Raw genomic sequence first — 17184 nt, 5'->3', positions numbered from 1 at the left:
AAAATTAGAATCCGCATTCATGTTTCTATTAGTAATAGTAGTGGTAGTAGTAGTAGTAAGAAGTACTTAGTTCAAAAGTGCCTCACAAAATAAAACAGAAATTGGAATAAAAAACCAACAAAAAAGTGTGTACGTTTAATAACGGTAGTATTATTATTAGTAGTGGAACTGTTAATGTAGCAGAGATATTATTATTATTATAATTATAATAATAATAATAATAATTATTATTATTCGTTGTTGTTGTTACTGGTAGTGGTTGTCTTGATGTTATTATTGTAATCAACAGGTTGTTGTCTGTAGGCGGCACCTCACTCTACTTGACCCTGCAGTGAGAGTTCTTCCCCTGAGCAGCGCTTTGGACTTTTTCAAAAGTGTGACAACCAATCTTGAGTCATAACTCTATATTTAGATTACAGCAACACGGTGCTGATTGTTTGATGCAGGCGCGCAGCAAACGCGCGCGCGCGCACACACACACACACACACACACACACACACACACACACACACACACACACACACACACACACATACACACACACGATGGAAACTCTATTCCACCCAAGCACCCCAATATTTTCTGTTTTCTGTCTGTCAACTTTGTCCACCACCCACGACGGGACTTTACCCATCAAACAGACCAGCAGAACAACTCTGTGACCTGCGAGAGAGAGAGAGAGAGAGAGAGAGAGAGAGAGAGAGAGAGAGAGAGAGAGAGAGAGAGAGAGAGAGAGAGTTCCTAATGAGGCCACAGGAGGGCAACACTTCCCTAAGGGGAAAACAGGTCAGAGCAGTAACCAGAAATCACAATAATTAGCCTATAAGGGTAAAATATATCAGCAGGTTCAAATAGTCTATTCGTTTTAGTAACCTCGATTTGACAATTATACTGTTACCATGTATCACGTTATAATACATGAGGAATAAATTAAGTTAGAAATGATAAAAACATAAATATTGTTTCCACTTTTCAGATGCGGTGATGATTTTTATTCAATTATTCAGTTACCGGTATGCTATTATCTCCTCTTGCTGATGACTATAAATAACTACAACAAGCCTATAAATAACTGCTCAGTAAACCAAACATATTCTTTCCTAAAGCATAGTCAAATGAGACTGACAAATGTTTCCGAGCCCATGCAGCCTAGCGCACCCATAGGTGTAAATTCCGTGATTCTGTTCTCATTTGATTGTGGTTTTGCCATGGCAGCTTATTGGTTCGATGCTTATATTCCGGAATCCCCAGCCAAATATGGACGCAGGGGTGTTTTTTGATTCACCGGATAACCCTTTTATGGCTTAAGGAGATCAACCGGAATTCCTCTTTTAATGTCGGAGTGCGATTAGATAGAGGAAACAGTCGACTTGAAAAACTTTTACGAGTAGGCTATAATAAAGAAAAATGATGGCATTACAGTTTTGTAACCCCACTGTTATGCAGTTTAAATCATGATTCCACGAGTACCTTTCTTTAAAGACGTTTTTAACAGTTTACCAGCGAGTGGAAAAAAGTCCGTTTTATCTGCACTGGAGAAGCGGGTTCTCCATTGACAAGTGATTCCCTTTGGTGTCGTCACAGAGTTTCCTAGCCAATCGTGGATCGCAGCGCCTCTACCCGTCTCCCTCCCACTCCTTATTTGGGTAATGACGTGGCGGCGCATTCAAAAGGTTCCCCATATATACATAGTAGCAGCAGGGCCCCTGTTCCCAATAACAGTGTTTGTGTCTGTACAGAGTAACTTCACCATCAGAGCGCATGAAGTAAATCAGATACCCGGACTCCTTCCCACACCCATTGGTGCTGTTGTAGAAAGAGAAATGCAGTGGTAGCCTGTTCAAGTGACAAACTTGTTTGGGCTGGCAGACAGATATTGTGGGGGAGGAAAAACAGACAAGAGACAACAGACTCGGTATAGTTTTTTTTCCCCACAATGACGGCTAAAACTTTGGAGAAAGTCCCGGTGAGTCTCGGGGGATTCGCGCACCCCGTAGCCGAGACCGTTTACTCTGTGGATGACATCGCCACCAGCCTGCCAACCTCCGTAGCCATCTTCCCCAACACCGATCTGGGAGGGCATTACGACCAGATGAACGGGGCAGCAGGTAAGATGAGACCAGACTTAGGTCGTCACCGCCTGAGTTATTCAGAATAAATGTGCCTTACTGTTTTGTACAAGGTAGTCTGTCTCCTGTTTAGTTTTATTTCACCCATAATATATGCATATATTTTGGTGTCGCTATTAAAACTCGAAATAATAATTACAGCAGTAGTCAGCTTTATGAAGCTCTTATTCAAAAAGTTTACAAAGTCTAATATTGAAACGTGTCAGCTATTTGGATAGTGTTATTACATACACACTCAAACGTGGGGTCGAAATACGTTTCATTAATAAAAACAACTTGTAAAATGTATAGACAATCTGTAAAATTCACAGAGTTGTGTGCTGAAGCGCACCGGACGCACATCAGCGTGACAAAGTCCGTGCGTAACGGAGCGGAGACGCACCAGCGTGACTGCTGTGTCTTTTTTTTTCTCCCGCTTTAAAAATCGATTTCCTTGCTCGTGCCGAAAGGTTAATTGTCGTCTTCAAGGGTCCGTCTTGCTGATGAGTTGTTTTGCTTTTATGTGCAGATGGCCTGATGAGCGCAGACATGAGCGCAGAGAAGCGGTCGCTGGATCTCTCCTCTTACTCCAGCGGTTTCTCTCAGCCTTCCTCCCACCGCAACCAGACCTTCACCTACATGGGAAAGTTCTCAATTGACTCCCAGTACCCGGGCAACTGGAACCCCGAGGGAGTCATCAACATCGTCTCCGCGGGCATCTTCGGCATGGCCCAACCGCCGCCTCCCCCTCCTCCTCCCTCCTCCTCGGCCTCCTCCTCCCCGGCTTCCTCTGGATCTCCCAATCACTTTTCCAACGGAGCTTTGAGCTGCACGATGGCGGCTCAGAACCAGGGAGAGATAGACCACCACCATCACCACCTCTACTCCCCCCCGCCTCCTTACTCCTCTGGCTGTGGGGAGGTCTACCAGGACCCCTCAGCGTTTTTGTCCACTTCTACCTGCCCCATCGCCTCCTACCCGCCGCCCTCCTACTCTTCACCCAAACCGCCAAGTACCTCAGACGCACCGGGGATTTTCCCAATCATCCCTGACTACTCCGGCTTCTTCCAGCCGGCGTGCCAGCGGGACATGCAGACGGCGGGCATCCCGGACCGGAAACCGTTCGGCCCGTGCCCGCTCGACACATTCCGCGTCCCCCCACCTCTGACCCCGCTGAACACTATCAGAAACTTTACACTGGGTGGCCCAGGTGGAAGCGGCTGTGAGGGAGGGCCGGCGAGGCTTCCCTCTGCATACAGCCCACAGAACCTGCCACTTAGGCCAATCCTACGGCCCAGAAAGTACCCGAACAGACCCAGCAAAACGCCCATTCATGAGCGGCCGTACCCGTGCCCTGCAGAGGGATGCGACCGGCGGTTCTCCCGCTCCGACGAGCTGACTAGACACATCCGGATCCACACGGGACACAAGCCGTTCCAGTGCCGGATCTGTATGCGCAACTTCAGCCGCAGCGACCACCTCACCACCCACATCCGGACGCACACCGGAGAGAAGCCGTTCGCCTGCGATTTCTGCGGCCGCAAGTTCGCCAGGAGCGACGAGAGGAAGAGACACACTAAAATCCACCTGAGGCAGAAGGAGAGGAAGTCCTCCACCATCTCCTCCTCGTCTTCTTCATCAAGCAGCTCTGGCCTGGAGCGGGCGTCCGGCGGCATCAGCGCAACCAACGGGATTTGTTCATAGTTATTACCGGAAAACTCGGTTGTCACACCGGTAGCGTGACGCACACTAACCCCTGAATGAACAGTTGTATCAAAAGTGATTTTTATATTGTTATGAACTAAAGGAAGCGACCGCAACTCCGGGGTGGGAGTAAAAAAAACAGAAGCTGCAAGCTACCTGCAGCCGTGCGCAATTACGCACAGTTGAGCACAATTCCTCGTTCCAGGGACTGGGCTGGATGGAAAGACTGACACGAATGCACTTTGTCTGCACAGTCTACTGAATATACAAGTAAATATAGCCATTAATTCATAACAGTATACAAGGACCATAATTGTAATATAAAAGGGACATTTCTAATATGGCCAACGGTGTGAACGTGCAATAAGCTGCACGTTGAAATGTGAAATAACTGCAATAACTTTTTGAAAATGTGTTTTAAGTTATTGAATTGACAAAGTGTTCATTCTAACATGTTTGTTGATTGCTATACTCCCCCTCTAGTGCCTTGCTCTGTGTCTGTTTTGTACACTGACTGATTCAAGGACGCTTTGAATGCAATGTAAATGTGTCGTTTAATATGGAAAGATGGGATCTATTCTATTTTTGTACACATTTCGTGTCGTGTAACTCAAAGTGTTGAGAAGTTGTAGTTCACATGTAAAAGAAAAACGGGATGTAAATAAGTTGAACTCATACTGACTTGACGTTTGTGTTGTGGTTGTTTTTGGAGTCTCATTAAATGCGTGATGATGAGTAAGAGACGTGGTGGCATCTGTGTGATTGGTTATGAGATGCATTTAGTGTCGTCAAAAAGGTCGAGGGGTCGAAACCGACGGATGGTCAAAAGTCTCTTGAATCTGCATACCAAGAAAGGAGAAAAAGACGTATCCAATTAAAAAAAAAAAAAAAAACTGTGCTGATGTTGGAAAATAAAAGTGGGTAAGTCCCACGTTGCGTCACCCATTTCTGACTCAGTTTTCACCCACTCACTTTTTTTTTTTATTTATCACCTAAGGTTACACAAACAGCAAGCCATGATAACGGAAATGGAACATTAAACTGCAACTCTCCTCAGGCTCTGTGATCTAATATGAAAATATTTTGTTTTGAGCTCAGCCAAATCAGAATAAATTCACAGTTTGTCCGCAGTAAAGTTGGAGTTTATTGGACTGTACAATTTCGCCATTCTTTCGACAAATTTGTGGAAAGAACCAACCTCCGACCTGCCTATTAAGATGTGATTTCATTTTACAATTTAGAAGAAAAGAAGAGAAAAGGGACAGAAAAGAAATATCCTTGAGGAATCAGAAGAAAAATGAAATTATCAGTCCCAGGTGTGTAAGAAATAAAACATATATATATACATATTCAGTTGATTAAAACAGTGAACAGCATGTTTCTGTTAGGCTTTAGGAGCAAGTTAAAAAGGAATCCAATGTGTTTAATGCCTCATGATCCACATTAAATAAAGGTGTTTAGTGCCGCTACTGTAGAAAAATCAATTGTCAGTCAATACTGAGCTATCACCCTGGCTTGCTTATCTAAAAATAGCGTTCATATGCATTTTTCATTTCCTCTTTATGCACTTCATAGTTCATTTGTACTGTCATTTCTTGATCACCTATGCTTTACCCTTTCCTCGATCACCCTTCAGGAGTGGGCGACTAACCATTTACCTTTCACTTCCCTAAAGTCTGTACATTTTGAACAAAAAGGGTTCTGTGTAATAACACAAAACAGTAATGGCAAGAAGGGATTTTAGATTTGATCAAGTCAGAAAAGTCACCTAACCAAGATCTACCAAACCCTTGAATGACTCTCTTTTTCTATATCTAGATAAAAGGGGACAGATTTGAATATTCCCACTGAAAAAGTTTTGATATGAGACTGTTTTCTTTAAGCTTCTACACCCATACCTATGACCTGTTTCATTTGTTATATGAGATAGTAACATTTAGGTCAGCTCTGGCTAATAAATTACTGAATCAAGTGTTGGAACGGACCCGATTCTCTGAGGTGGATATCTTCCATCAATGAATTCTGCATTTAGAAATAAGAAACTTGTTTAAATTCAAGAAGGCAAATGGCATTTGAGTAAAAAGCCCTTTTTTCCTCGCAGTTCCCACAGCCCATATGGCAGCAGGGTGGTTTCCTGGTCATGGGGTCGAGCTGCACAGCAGCACACTGGGTGCCCCTCCTGCGCCCTGTAAAAGAGTTTCTCAGCGACACACAGAACACACACCTGCTCACTCTGCTGAAGGCCATCGGATGAAAGATGCCAGGCACCGTTCATAACTTTACATTATTAAGGGAAAAAAAACATCTTATGAACAAAAAATTTTTCAACAGATTTTGGATTACCTTGTGGTTCTTTTTGTGCAAAGAAAGCTTTGACATTTTATGACCATGATTTTTGTTTCAGGAATAGAGTGTGTACAATGCAGAATTGCGATGCAGCCTTACAGCCTTTGTCTACATTCACATAAAGAAAAAAAAAATTCTCATTTTTCAAAACAAACTAGAGAAGCATACATTTTCGGATGAGTGTCTCTGTGAGATTGGAGTTGCTCAAACATATGAAAGCAGAGCCTCTTACATTTTTTTCCAACCAAATCAAGTAAAAATAGTCTTACCGCAGAACTCATGCTCTTGGAATAAACATGTTCTCAGTCCCTTGACTCATTTAGGGTCCACAGATTTAAGAAACACTGTGGCAAAGATAATGATACTAACTTGACCACAAGAACAAATCGCTAATGCCGGAGAAAGTCAAAAACCTAACAAAGGACCCCATTATTCATCACCCCCTGTCACTGTGTTGGTTTATGTTATATTACATGATATTTAATGCCCACTGCTAGTCCTGCTTTGTCTCATTGTCTGAATGAATAAGCACTTTTGCGCTGTACCTGTTTGATGACAGAACAGGATAAATTTCCTGAATATGAGCACTAAATCTTTAACTGATTCATACATGAGGAGCAGCGCACAATGGGATAAAAGACACACAGATCAACTCTGGCATCTCTTCCTTGCAGCTGACAGCACAATGGCTTTTCTTGTTCCAGCTGCACCACAAGTATGCCTCATACTGATGTACTGGACTGATACACTTTACACTGGAAATTGACTGTAATTGTATTTAATTGGAAGCATAGCCATTGACCTGGCTGAAGGGGTGAGAGAAACTGCTGTGTCTTTGGTGGAGTGATACGCAGTCAATATGTCAGAATCCCAAATAAGAGCTTTTGTGAAAACACAGACATGAATATCTTCATTGTCTTGAAGATATTTTATATGAACGCAGGTAATTTGTGATTTAAAGGGACAGTTCACCCATTAAATATAACCACCTTAATCCATTTAAAGAAGGTTTGAAGTCCCCATGAAATGATCCCCACACTGATATCCTATTGGTTTGCACTTGCAGATGATCGTTCCCTGCACCAAACATCCTGTTTCACCAGGAAATACGTCAAATCAAGAAAGTAAAATGGGGTCTTCAACACCACTTTACAAGTGTTGCTTTCCAAAGCCAAAATGCACATGCAGCTACTGAGTTCATGCAGCTGACAGTTTGGTTCAAATTACTGTTTAAAGCTGTATTTTTCCCGTTATGTACATCCAGTAAGATTAGACAGATTAAGGCAGTTAGTTTTAAGAATGTTAGCTGGGGGGAAGTGCACCTGAATGGCAGGAGGCTAACAGTTAGCATTTGGAGCATCCAGCCAGTATCCAGCACTCAGTAACAATGAGAGGAAGAGAGCACCACTACTGTCCTACTGAACAGCTGGGAGGGGAAGTGAAATAATATCAACATTTCAAAATGAGTGACCCGTCCCTTAAAGATGAACAGCCTCTGCTCTCCACACTGATGTTTTCATTGTTTACCGACAGTAACCTGGCAGGTAAACTGTTGCATCGCTTTACAGCACAATGAAACACTGCTTTACTGTTCAAACAGAAGGCAAGGACAGAGGGTGAAAAAAAGTGAAAGGCCGCTGGTAAAATAACTTGTAACATGTTTATGCTATACAGCAGGATAAACAGGATATTCAGACAATGTCATCGGGAAATGGGAGGAGGGACAAAAAGTTCTCAAATTTATGAAACTCTAGCACTAACAATAAGAAAGAGGCTAACAAATTATCTTTACCAATGTCTCATATGTCTGGATTTTCCATGTAGATATCACAATTAATTTGACAATGGCATACTGATGTTGAAAATTCCACATGCAGCACATTTAAACACTGTTTAACCTCTTCACACTGTAGACTGAAAATAGATTTTTTTTACCATAAAGAATCCCAGGAGCCCAGGGATCAGCTTTTATTTTCTTTCACCATATAAACAAAATTCACTTCTTTTCTTTTTATTTCTAAATTCTCTGGAGGTAGTTTTCAATTGTGTTTATTTATTTACATTTTTAAGGTAATTATTTGGAATTGTCTCGCAATTTAATTTTAAATATAAAATTGGAATTAAAAAAGAATTATGGATAGTTTTCTTGTATTTTTAAAACTTTTGTTTTTTGCTATTCTGTGGTCATAGGTTACTAATTATCTGATAAATTATCTAATAAGCTTTCACAGAAATCAAATGAATTTGCACCGGTTTCTGTGGGTTAAAACGGAATAATTGATATATGAACTATTCCCCTCCAGGCAGTGCTATTACATGACCGCATTCCCAGTTCCCTCCTCCAACCCTGAAAAGTGTGTGTGTATGTGTGTGTGTGTGTGTGTGTGTGTGTGTGTGTAGGATGGGGATCTCAAATAAATCTCATTACACAGAGGCAAACTAAACTACGTCATTACAAAACATCCAGTGATGTTGGCGCACTTTGGATTTTTAACACAGGAGAGGAGAGGGTTATTGACTTCATGCCTAAAACAGTAATTTATCATATGTGCTTATATGTGGTGCTACTGCCCAGCATTACTTTCTTCTATCTGAAACACCCAGATATCAGTAAACATGGGAGAAATATTTTCGAGTTTCCAGTCCCTTTAATGGAAGTAGCACTGGCAGAATCGCAGTAGTGACTCTGTTTGGATAAGCCTTAATCAGCGCAGCACATGTGGATCAGGAGCTGTGCCCAGTCCTCTTGGCTACATTACCCAGGACTGATCAAGTTTGATGGGAACCAGAAATTAACAGCTAGTTTCAAGTCCCGCCTCAAATTCTCTATTGCTTTGAGGTCTGGCCTGGCCCTTCCAGTACGTTGACCTTTTTGTTCTGAAGGCTTGTTCTGAAGTTTCTGTTTAGATCTGGTTTGGGGTCATTGTCCCGCATGGAAGCTGACGTTCTCCAGCAGATCTCCTCAAGTTTTTTTTTCTTGTATTTTGTTGTAGTCACTGTTGTATTCACTCTCTGTCTTCAAAAGCCTTCAAGACTCAAATGCAGACAAGCAGGGTTAGGGGAAGGCTTTCATCCTTTGCTCTGTGCTTTTCAGGAAATTCACTGGAATCATTTCTTTATGATTTCTTTATATGTTTACGATCACGTTTATTTGATGAAATGTTCCAATCAACTGTAGGACTTTCCACAAACAGGTATACTTATAGTGAAATCATCTAAATCACCCACAGTCTGTCCAACTAATGAAAAATTATGTCTGAATCTTCAAGAAATATCTATATATTTATTTAAATTTATTTTTTGTTATTTGTAGAAGTCCATTTTCATTTTTGAATTTGAGCAGTTTTCTGTGTAACAGTGAGCCTTGTTGATTCTGTCATGGTCAGATGCTGTAAAACGTCAAGATATGAAAAAAAAAACACTAAGAGCAGAAATCCAGATCAATGTGCATGATTTGTGCATTTATGGAATGACTGTAACTAAGCCTTAGCAGAACTCGATTCTGTTTCCTAAAGACACCTGAACACGAGGTTAAGTGCTATTCCAGTAAACATCCAAAACTGAGGTCATTTTAATACTTTAAGGATGGAATCACTCAGGACAGAACAATAAAGCAGGGGTTGGAGGCAGGGAAAGGGGAATGTTCATTAGGAACCCATGGGAGGTCAGGGTCCAAAAACACTTGTAATCCCGATACAAAATTAGAAAAATCCCATCCTTGTGACAACAGGTCTTTTTTTTTTTTTTTTTGTAAGCTGAAGCTGAGTGGTTTATCTTCAGGGGAAGTGAGGTTGTGGGCTGTTCTGTTTATTCGAGAGATCGGCTGAACACCCTGCTGTCCTGACGTCCCCCCTCAAAGTTTTTAACTTCCAGTTGACTTCTTTGTGCAGTGCAGTGACCCTCTGATGACTTATTCAGGGCTATGAAGTGGCACAGCATCCTCGCTTCTATAGTACCCTTCAGTTTTCCATCTCCTTCAGATTCCAGCAGTTGAGAAATTGCCACATTTCAGATGCCCCCTCAGTGATTCCACAGCTGGCTTGGTGGCCGAACAATGTCCATTTTGTCAGTCAATATAAGACAGAGGGCACACTGAACGGGCAGCTCTTTGCTTCAAATCTCAGACATCAAGTGAAGACTTTTGCTTTAAGACAAGAACCCTATACCTGCATAGTGGGCAACTTGAAAATCAGACATGCTATAGAGGTATTTAACCATTTGAAACCTGAGCAAATTTACTTAATTTCTTTCAAAAACATGGGGAAAAGTGATTAGCAAATTAGAAAGAAATGACCAGTAGCGAGAAGCGAGTACAAATTACAAGAAAATGACCAGAATATTAGCATAAAAAAGCAACCTCCTCCCCAAAAAACAACAAAAAAATTAAATAAATTATTAAGAGAACAAACAAACAAACAAATAAATAAATAAATTCCTTTTATACAGTCTTAGTCCTGGCTGTCACAAGACTTTATTCAGTATTCTTGTTTTGGTCCTAAGTTCCCAAACTCACTTGGATATCAAAATCCAAGAACTTTACTATGATTTTTCCAGGTCTTATTTGAGTGAAATTTTAAAATATAAAATGGGAATTTTCATGTTACATGTTTTGGGTACGTTAAGTCAAATTAAGTCAAATTAGCACCACAAAAAAAAAAAAAAAAAAAAAAACCATATCCCATGCAAGATAGACTGGGATTAATTTATGCTGTCATAGGTTCCAGCCCCTTGCACCCATGGAGGGGGTGCGGGTGGGGGGGGCCTAGACCTTGAGCCTGACCTCACTCAAACCACAAAAATGCCTGCTCAAATTCCAATTAGGCCCAATGGCTTTTGAGAGCGTAAACCCTACTTGTGGCTAATCATGTGCTCATAGCTGGTAATAAACTGAGTGAGAGTTTGCCTGATGGAGCTCCAAGCTGCTGGCTGCCCTGGGAGCTCAGAGGCTGAACATCAGCATGATGTTGTGGTACAACACTTCACAAGATGACACAACACTTTGAGTATTAAATAACTGAAATTCAACACCTCTCACACAACCTATGTCCTCGCATTCTGCAGACTGGAACAGTCCTGTTTTAGTCCAGAATCCTCACATTCACCTGGGACATCAAATTCAAGAATGATTTGCAAGGTCTTGTTTGGAGTTTGCAGTAGTCATTTTTCATGTTTTATCTACGACGGCGCACTGGAATCATTATGGGGAAAAATATATATAAAGCCAAGTGAAAAAACTCTCCACGAAAAAAACTCTCAGTTCAGAGATTATAAAATCACAAATATAAGTGAATTTTTTTTTTAATTGTTTTCTTTTTTCATTTCATTTCTTTTTTCTTTTCTTTTCTTTTCTTTTTTTTGGCCAAGGAAGCACATGGCAAAGTCTGGATGCTGGTGATAATAATGTGATTCTGGGCAAAAATCACCAGGATTTCTTTCTTACTAAATCCCAGAGTAGAGGAAAAATTAGTTTTCTGAGTTTTTTTCTCATAAATTTGTGACTGTATAATCTCAGAATTTATACGTTTTTTTTTTTCTCATGAATTGGAGTTTTTTTTTCTCTCATAAATTTACCACTTAAATCTTGGAAATTCTCCAGAGGCCTCTGTTTGGTTTTGTTTTTTTTTTTTTACTTGTGATCTTGTCAAGCCCGGAAATCATGGTCACACTGTTCACTTTTATGCTGCCATACCAACTCCAACATCATCCTCATCGCAATTGTTAAGGCTTTCCACACTCTTTCAAGGATTTACTCTACCCACTTGCTTTTTATTTCCACAATATATCCCCCCTCGGCATGTGGCGTTAAAGACAGAAAGTGATGTGAGCTTTCATCTGGTCTGTCTATTTGATGGAAAGAACAGGTGGTCCTGATATTGTGTAATGCTACACAGAGGCTGCTTTTAGTCATGTTAGCAGGTTGTTTCAGGTTTAGAAAAATGCTTCAAGCACACAGTCAGCATGTTAATGTGTAATTACATTAGTTGTTTTACAACCCCCTCTGAGATAAATTAACATGTACGCACTACACCGGAGGGCTCAGAGGGAATCTTCACTGTCTTGCTCAGAGACAGGGGTGGACATGTGGCCGCTGTCGGGACCTTTGGGTGCTCAGGGTCGAACCCTGCCATGGAGGACGTATGTTAAATAAAATAGGTCGTGCACAGCCGTCTATCCTGTGAGCTCAGTCTGATAGATGAAAACGTGCCACATGCCTCACGATCAAAGTGAGCTTTTGGGAGATAAAAAGTTTCCGTATGTAAGCGGCATAGCGGGGTCGGAGCAGGGAACAGCGAGTAATTTGACATCATCAGCCATTAAATTAATGGGTTCTGGGAATCAAGGAAGGCAGCCATAACAATTTAGCTGCTGGCAGAGATGGGGAGTAGACACTTAGCTTGTCTGGATTCGAGAAAAAAAGAGAAGAAAAAAAACACACACACCACTTGGGAGCTGATTTTGAGGAAAGCCACGTTTTCCTCTTCCAGCAGTGTGAAACCATGTGGAGGCTTCTCTCATTTAAACACAGTGTTGTGAGGTGACAGAGTAAAAGAGAGACCATGCAATAAGATCTGACATGAATATTCACATCTAGTTTATTGCTCCAAGTACATTCAGCATGAGAGTAACAGAACAATTAGGAGAACTGAGATAGATTTGGACCTGTGTGGAATCTAATGTAGGGCCCAAACAGGCTCACGATACACACTGAAGCTCACACACAGACAGGAGTGATACAGGCAGGTTCATCAAGCTGCTCAACATTTAAAAAATATTAACCAAGAGTTACACGTAGTGATACTATTTTTTTTTCAGGATTTAGCTACACATTTTCTCCTTTTCTTACACCAGTTTCTTGACTGGACTTTTCATGAGGCATGCCGATGTGTGTACCTTTACAACAAACAAAAAGCTACAAATTTGCTTTTTTCTTCTCTGGAATGTTAAATGGAAAACAACATGCCCACTCTTTTTTTGGAAATCACTTTCCAGGACTTTTCGAGGACATATTCAATGACCTATCTACATGTTAGCTGTTGCTCACAAGTCATCTAAGAATGATGAACAAAGTGGCTAAATAGCTCAAAGCTGAGCAAAACTGACACCTGAAATGACATGTTATCAAAACATTTTGAGCATTTTTTCCACCATGTTGTTAACGTGTAAAAAAAAAAAAAAATAACCCATTAACCTAGGCATGTTTGGCCTTTCATACATGTGATGCTGCAGAACACCAAAATGCACTAGCTGGCTACAAACAGGTGCTCACACAAGGCATCAGCAGCTACAAATATGTATGTGAGCTGAGGGGAACACTGAATATTATTTATAATTGAATATAATTTTCCAGGATCTCACTAAGTTTCTCACTAATATTTCCAGGATATTTTATCAGTTTCCCAATTTGTGGGTGTGTGGGAACCCTGGGAAAAGCAAACTCACTCAATTCATTCATTTCTTGATTTCTTTTCCTTTCTGCGTTTTAATTGTAAAACATAAGAATCATATCTCTATTACTGTGGACCAATTAACAGAAAAGTGACACTGCAGATTTGCTGCTTTCAACCTGATCAAGTTTAAGTTACAATAATTACAACGCAAGGGCAGGAAGTATCTGCTCTCCAATTCAAAACAGTTGCTCCGGTGCTGAGGCTTAAAACCTTAAGATTTTTGGAATGAGAGCTGTGACAAATCTTCAACATTCAAAACAGAGATATAATTTTTGCACCTAGCGTACACCCTTTCCTTTTTATCTCTTGCTGGAAAATCCACCCATTTGTTTTCATTTGTACAACTGGTCCCAAATTCCCAGCGTCCAAACCAACTGCAAAGACTTTGGCTTTGCCATGTTTAACCCATACATCATAAGTCACATGATTAAAGTTTCAAAACTGTATAGAACTCGTTCCAAAACAGGATGTGACATCACGTGCCAGAACAATTCGATCGTACATTTCAAACTTGACATCTCTAATGCACACTCGTCATAACTGGGCAATATGAATATCATATAATCCTTATCACTGCATAGATAAAGAGAAATAATATGTGACATGGTAGTGAATGTACTGCCTCATAAATTGTGTGGTAAATCCATCTTACAAAACAGTGTTCCCCCATACCTTTCAGGCCTGTGTAGCCATGTTCTTTGGAATAAATTAAAAACAAAACAACAAAATGAATAGAATGTAGTGTGTGTGCACTCTGGAAGAAGACATGAGGGTGTACAATATGACACTCTTCACAAGTATACATTCAATATTCACGAATAAGGCTGAAGGATGACATAAGTTACAGGCTTTGGCATTAAGACATGTCAGTGTTTGGAAGTCCTCCGTGGCAGAGTGAAATGTTCAACATATGTAATGATGTGTAAAAGGCAAGTGAAGCCTCGCTTAACATATCCCACCACTGCAAATAGTGTTTGGTCAATGATTATCACATGTTTACAGGCCAACACTGTGGTCTGCAACAGACAACAGGGCACAAATACTGATTCCAAATGTTTCCACGAACGCAACACTTGTCCCAGTTAGGCTACTGGGGGTTTTAGAAGGCAACTTAGTGGTCCTTATGCTGTTTGTGGTGTCAGGATGGTCTGGTGGTTGGAGAACCTGTCCTTTAACCAGATGACCTGAGTTCAAGGCCCCATGTCTGTAAGCATCTGTCCTGCTGTCGTGTCCCTGAGCAAGGCACTGAATCCCTGCCAGTTCCATGTTTTGACCCTGACCTTCCTGTAGAAGGGGGCTGGAGAAAAAAAGAATTTCCCTTTGGGGAATTGGCGGAGTATCACATTTATCATTACATTACTATTATATGCTGCGGTCCTCTGCCTTCTATAGGACGTTTTATTCAAATAGAGACAGGAGGGCCTGGGTAGGGTTCCCCACCGCACCAGAAGTCATCTGGCTGGGGGATTTCTAGCAGCCACATCTCCTTCTCTTTCTCCTTCTCCTCTCCTTGCTGCTCTTCATTGGCCTTAACGTCTGCCCCGGCTTCTTCCGCAACCCGCAGGACTTTGTAATAGTGACAGTCCCGCCCGTCATCCGGGTCATACGGCGGTGCCAGGATATCCAAGAAAGCTGCGGGCCCTTCCACCGCATCAATCTGATGGAGGTTATCCTGCTGAGGAGTGAGGAGGCACGGCCCGCTCTCCTCGGAGAATTCGCCGATGGAGCGGAGCACCGAGCGCCGCAGGGAGCCGGTCTGGAACGGGGAGAGAGGAGGCTCAAAAAGAGGCGGGGGCGTCTTGGCGGTCAGGCTGTCCTCCAGCTTGTCGAAACACCGGATGCTCACCTTCCCATAGAGCACCTGAACATAAGATGAAACTTTAATGAATCCTGTGGGATGAATGGGCTGTTGCAGAGGAAAATAACACTACAATGTGTTACACAGACTATGTGCAAGTGCTGGGTAAACTATGGATTACAACGTTGCACAAAGAGAGACAAAGAAAAAATATGAACCCTGAATCTGTATTACATAAAAATTTCAAATGTATGAAATATGTAATTGGAAAAGTGAGTGGAATAAATGGAAAAAATCTTTAAAATTCTGATTCTTTATCTATTCATCTGTATATGAATGAGAATATAGAGTAAAAAAAAAAAAAAATTAATTTATATAACAGGTCTACAGAGGGTTCTGGTCTGAACCATCCTGTTCTGTATGGTGTTACAACAAACATCATTCGGAAATCGGGCAAGTCACTGCCGTCTTGCCCAGTAAAAGTGAGCACCTCCCAGAACACAACAAAACACCTCGAGCAAATCATCACAACCCACTCTTCAATTCGGCATAAATCAAATACACCAAGCTGCAGTTCGTTCAATGAAATGTCAACTTTCACAGGTACTCACGCCATTCCACTAAAATACACCATGGAGGGCGGTAGCGAGCACTCACCCCCGTAAAAGTTTGTTTTTTATTACAGTTAAGTGATGCTTGGTTTACCATTTATATGCCGAATTGAAAAAAAGCTCTTGATGATTCGTAAAGAGTTTTAATCTATGTTCCAGGTGGCATAAGGAGTGTCTTTTACGCAAGGGAACAGTAAAGTGGCAGCTTTTCGTAAAAGAGTTTGGCGTCACGTCCTCTCCATGCAGATCTTATCAGCGCTGGAGAAGGCCATGCAGAGAGTGTGTAAAGGTTTGCAGACCTTCAGCATCCCGTTCATGCCCGGGTGGTCGTGCAGCGGGATGGAGGCGCCGGTCCGGAGCAGGAAGACGCCCATGCTGAACGCGTCCGTCTCGCAGATGTGCATGTAGGTGACCGGGGGGCTCTGGAGCTCCGCCGCCCCGGAGCCAGCCTTCGTTTTCCTTGGAGCAATTTTCAGGTCGGCAGCTCTGACCGCGGTCACTAACGCGATGAGCTCACTGTTTTTATCCGAAAGGGCTTTGTGGTCCCCGTTAGAGGAGTTGTTCAAGTCTTTAAAGGTGGAGTAGGCTTTCCTGGCTATCTTCTGAATAAGAGGAGTTTTGTTGTCCCGCGGCATTTTGGCTACAGAAAATTAAAAAAAAAAAAAAAAACACCCAACTAACGTAATGGTTATCGGTGTTGCCCTGGCTCCGCTCAGGGTACGACCCTGCCCAAAACAAACGCCCCGCAGCTTTCCGGATCTCACCAAAGTTCACCCCGGCGTGCTAAGTCCACGTTCAAACACAATAAAAATGCGTTTATCGTGAAAACATGAGGAACTCCATGATGATAAAGTATAATTCCACCTCCAGATAGCAACCTCCCTCCAGTCATTTTCCACCCCGTCTCACCTCTTCGTCTGCGCTCACGGTGCCTGCGCATGAAACGCGAGGCAGCATGGGATATTGCAGTTCTCATCCGCGACTAACAGCGCGTCGCTCGTGCGTGAGAGCAACATCAGTGGCGTGCGCGCTCACCAGGTCATCTCACCGAAATTGATTTATGATTGCGTGTGATTTCAATGTATGCCGATGTGCCCGAAAACAATCAAATGAATGTCGCGTGGCATTCAAAAGACTACAATTCCCAGAAATCCCCGAGGCTGGATGA

At 42.0% G+C, this 17184-nt stretch overlaps 2 protein-coding genes across 2 annotated transcripts; one reads left to right on the top strand and one right to left on the bottom strand.

Annotated features, from left to right (window-relative positions):
• The first annotated feature begins 1743 nt into the window (after positions 1 to 1743).
• On the top strand, positions 1744 to 4537 carry egr2b (early growth response 2b). The gene is made up of 2 exons (XM_030077085.1): positions 1744 to 2109; positions 2639 to 4537. The coding sequence occupies exons 1-2, from the start codon at positions 1938 to 1940 to the stop codon at positions 3811 to 3813; spliced, it is 1347 nt and encodes a 448-aa protein (XP_029932945.1). The 5' UTR covers positions 1744 to 1937; the 3' UTR covers positions 3814 to 4537.
• Positions 4538 to 12729: 8192 nt separating this feature from the next.
• On the bottom strand, positions 12730 to 16936 carry adoa (2-aminoethanethiol (cysteamine) dioxygenase a). The gene is made up of 2 exons (XM_030077089.1): positions 16316 to 16936; positions 12730 to 15468 (listed from the first exon to the last, which is right to left on the bottom strand). Exons 1-2 carry the CDS (start codon positions 16649 to 16651, stop codon positions 15010 to 15012), a joined length of 795 nt encoding a protein of 264 aa, XP_029932949.1. The 5' UTR covers positions 16652 to 16936; the 3' UTR covers positions 12730 to 15009.
• Positions 16937 to 17184: the final 248 nt, after the last annotated feature.

Source organism: Myripristis murdjan, chromosome 19, assembly GCF_902150065.1.
Source record: "Myripristis murdjan chromosome 19, fMyrMur1.1, whole genome shotgun sequence".
Taxonomy (NCBI): domain Eukaryota; kingdom Metazoa; phylum Chordata; class Actinopteri; order Holocentriformes; family Holocentridae; genus Myripristis; species Myripristis murdjan.
Note: the sequence above shows the minus strand (reverse complement) of the source record. Positions and strands in the feature narration are given on the sequence as shown.

What these genes read in the sequence shown, in the direction of transcription:
- adoa (XM_030077089.1), bottom strand. Translation starts at nt 16,651, where the DNA reads ATGCCGCGGGACAACAAAACTCCTCTTATTCAGAAGATAGCCAGGAAA. An exon ending in GCATGAACGGGATGCTGAAG is followed by an intron (nt 15,469 to 16,315) that starts GTCTGCAAACCT and finishes TCTTATGTTCAG; the next exon opens with GTGCTCTATGGGAAGGTGAG.
- egr2b (XM_030077085.1), top strand. Translation starts at nt 1,938, where the DNA reads ATGACGGCTAAAACTTTGGAGAAAGTCCCGGTGAGTCTCGGGGGATTC. An exon ending in CCAGATGAACGGGGCAGCAG is followed by an intron (nt 2,110 to 2,638) that starts GTAAGATGAGAC and finishes TTTTATGTGCAG; the next exon opens with ATGGCCTGATGAGCGCAGAC.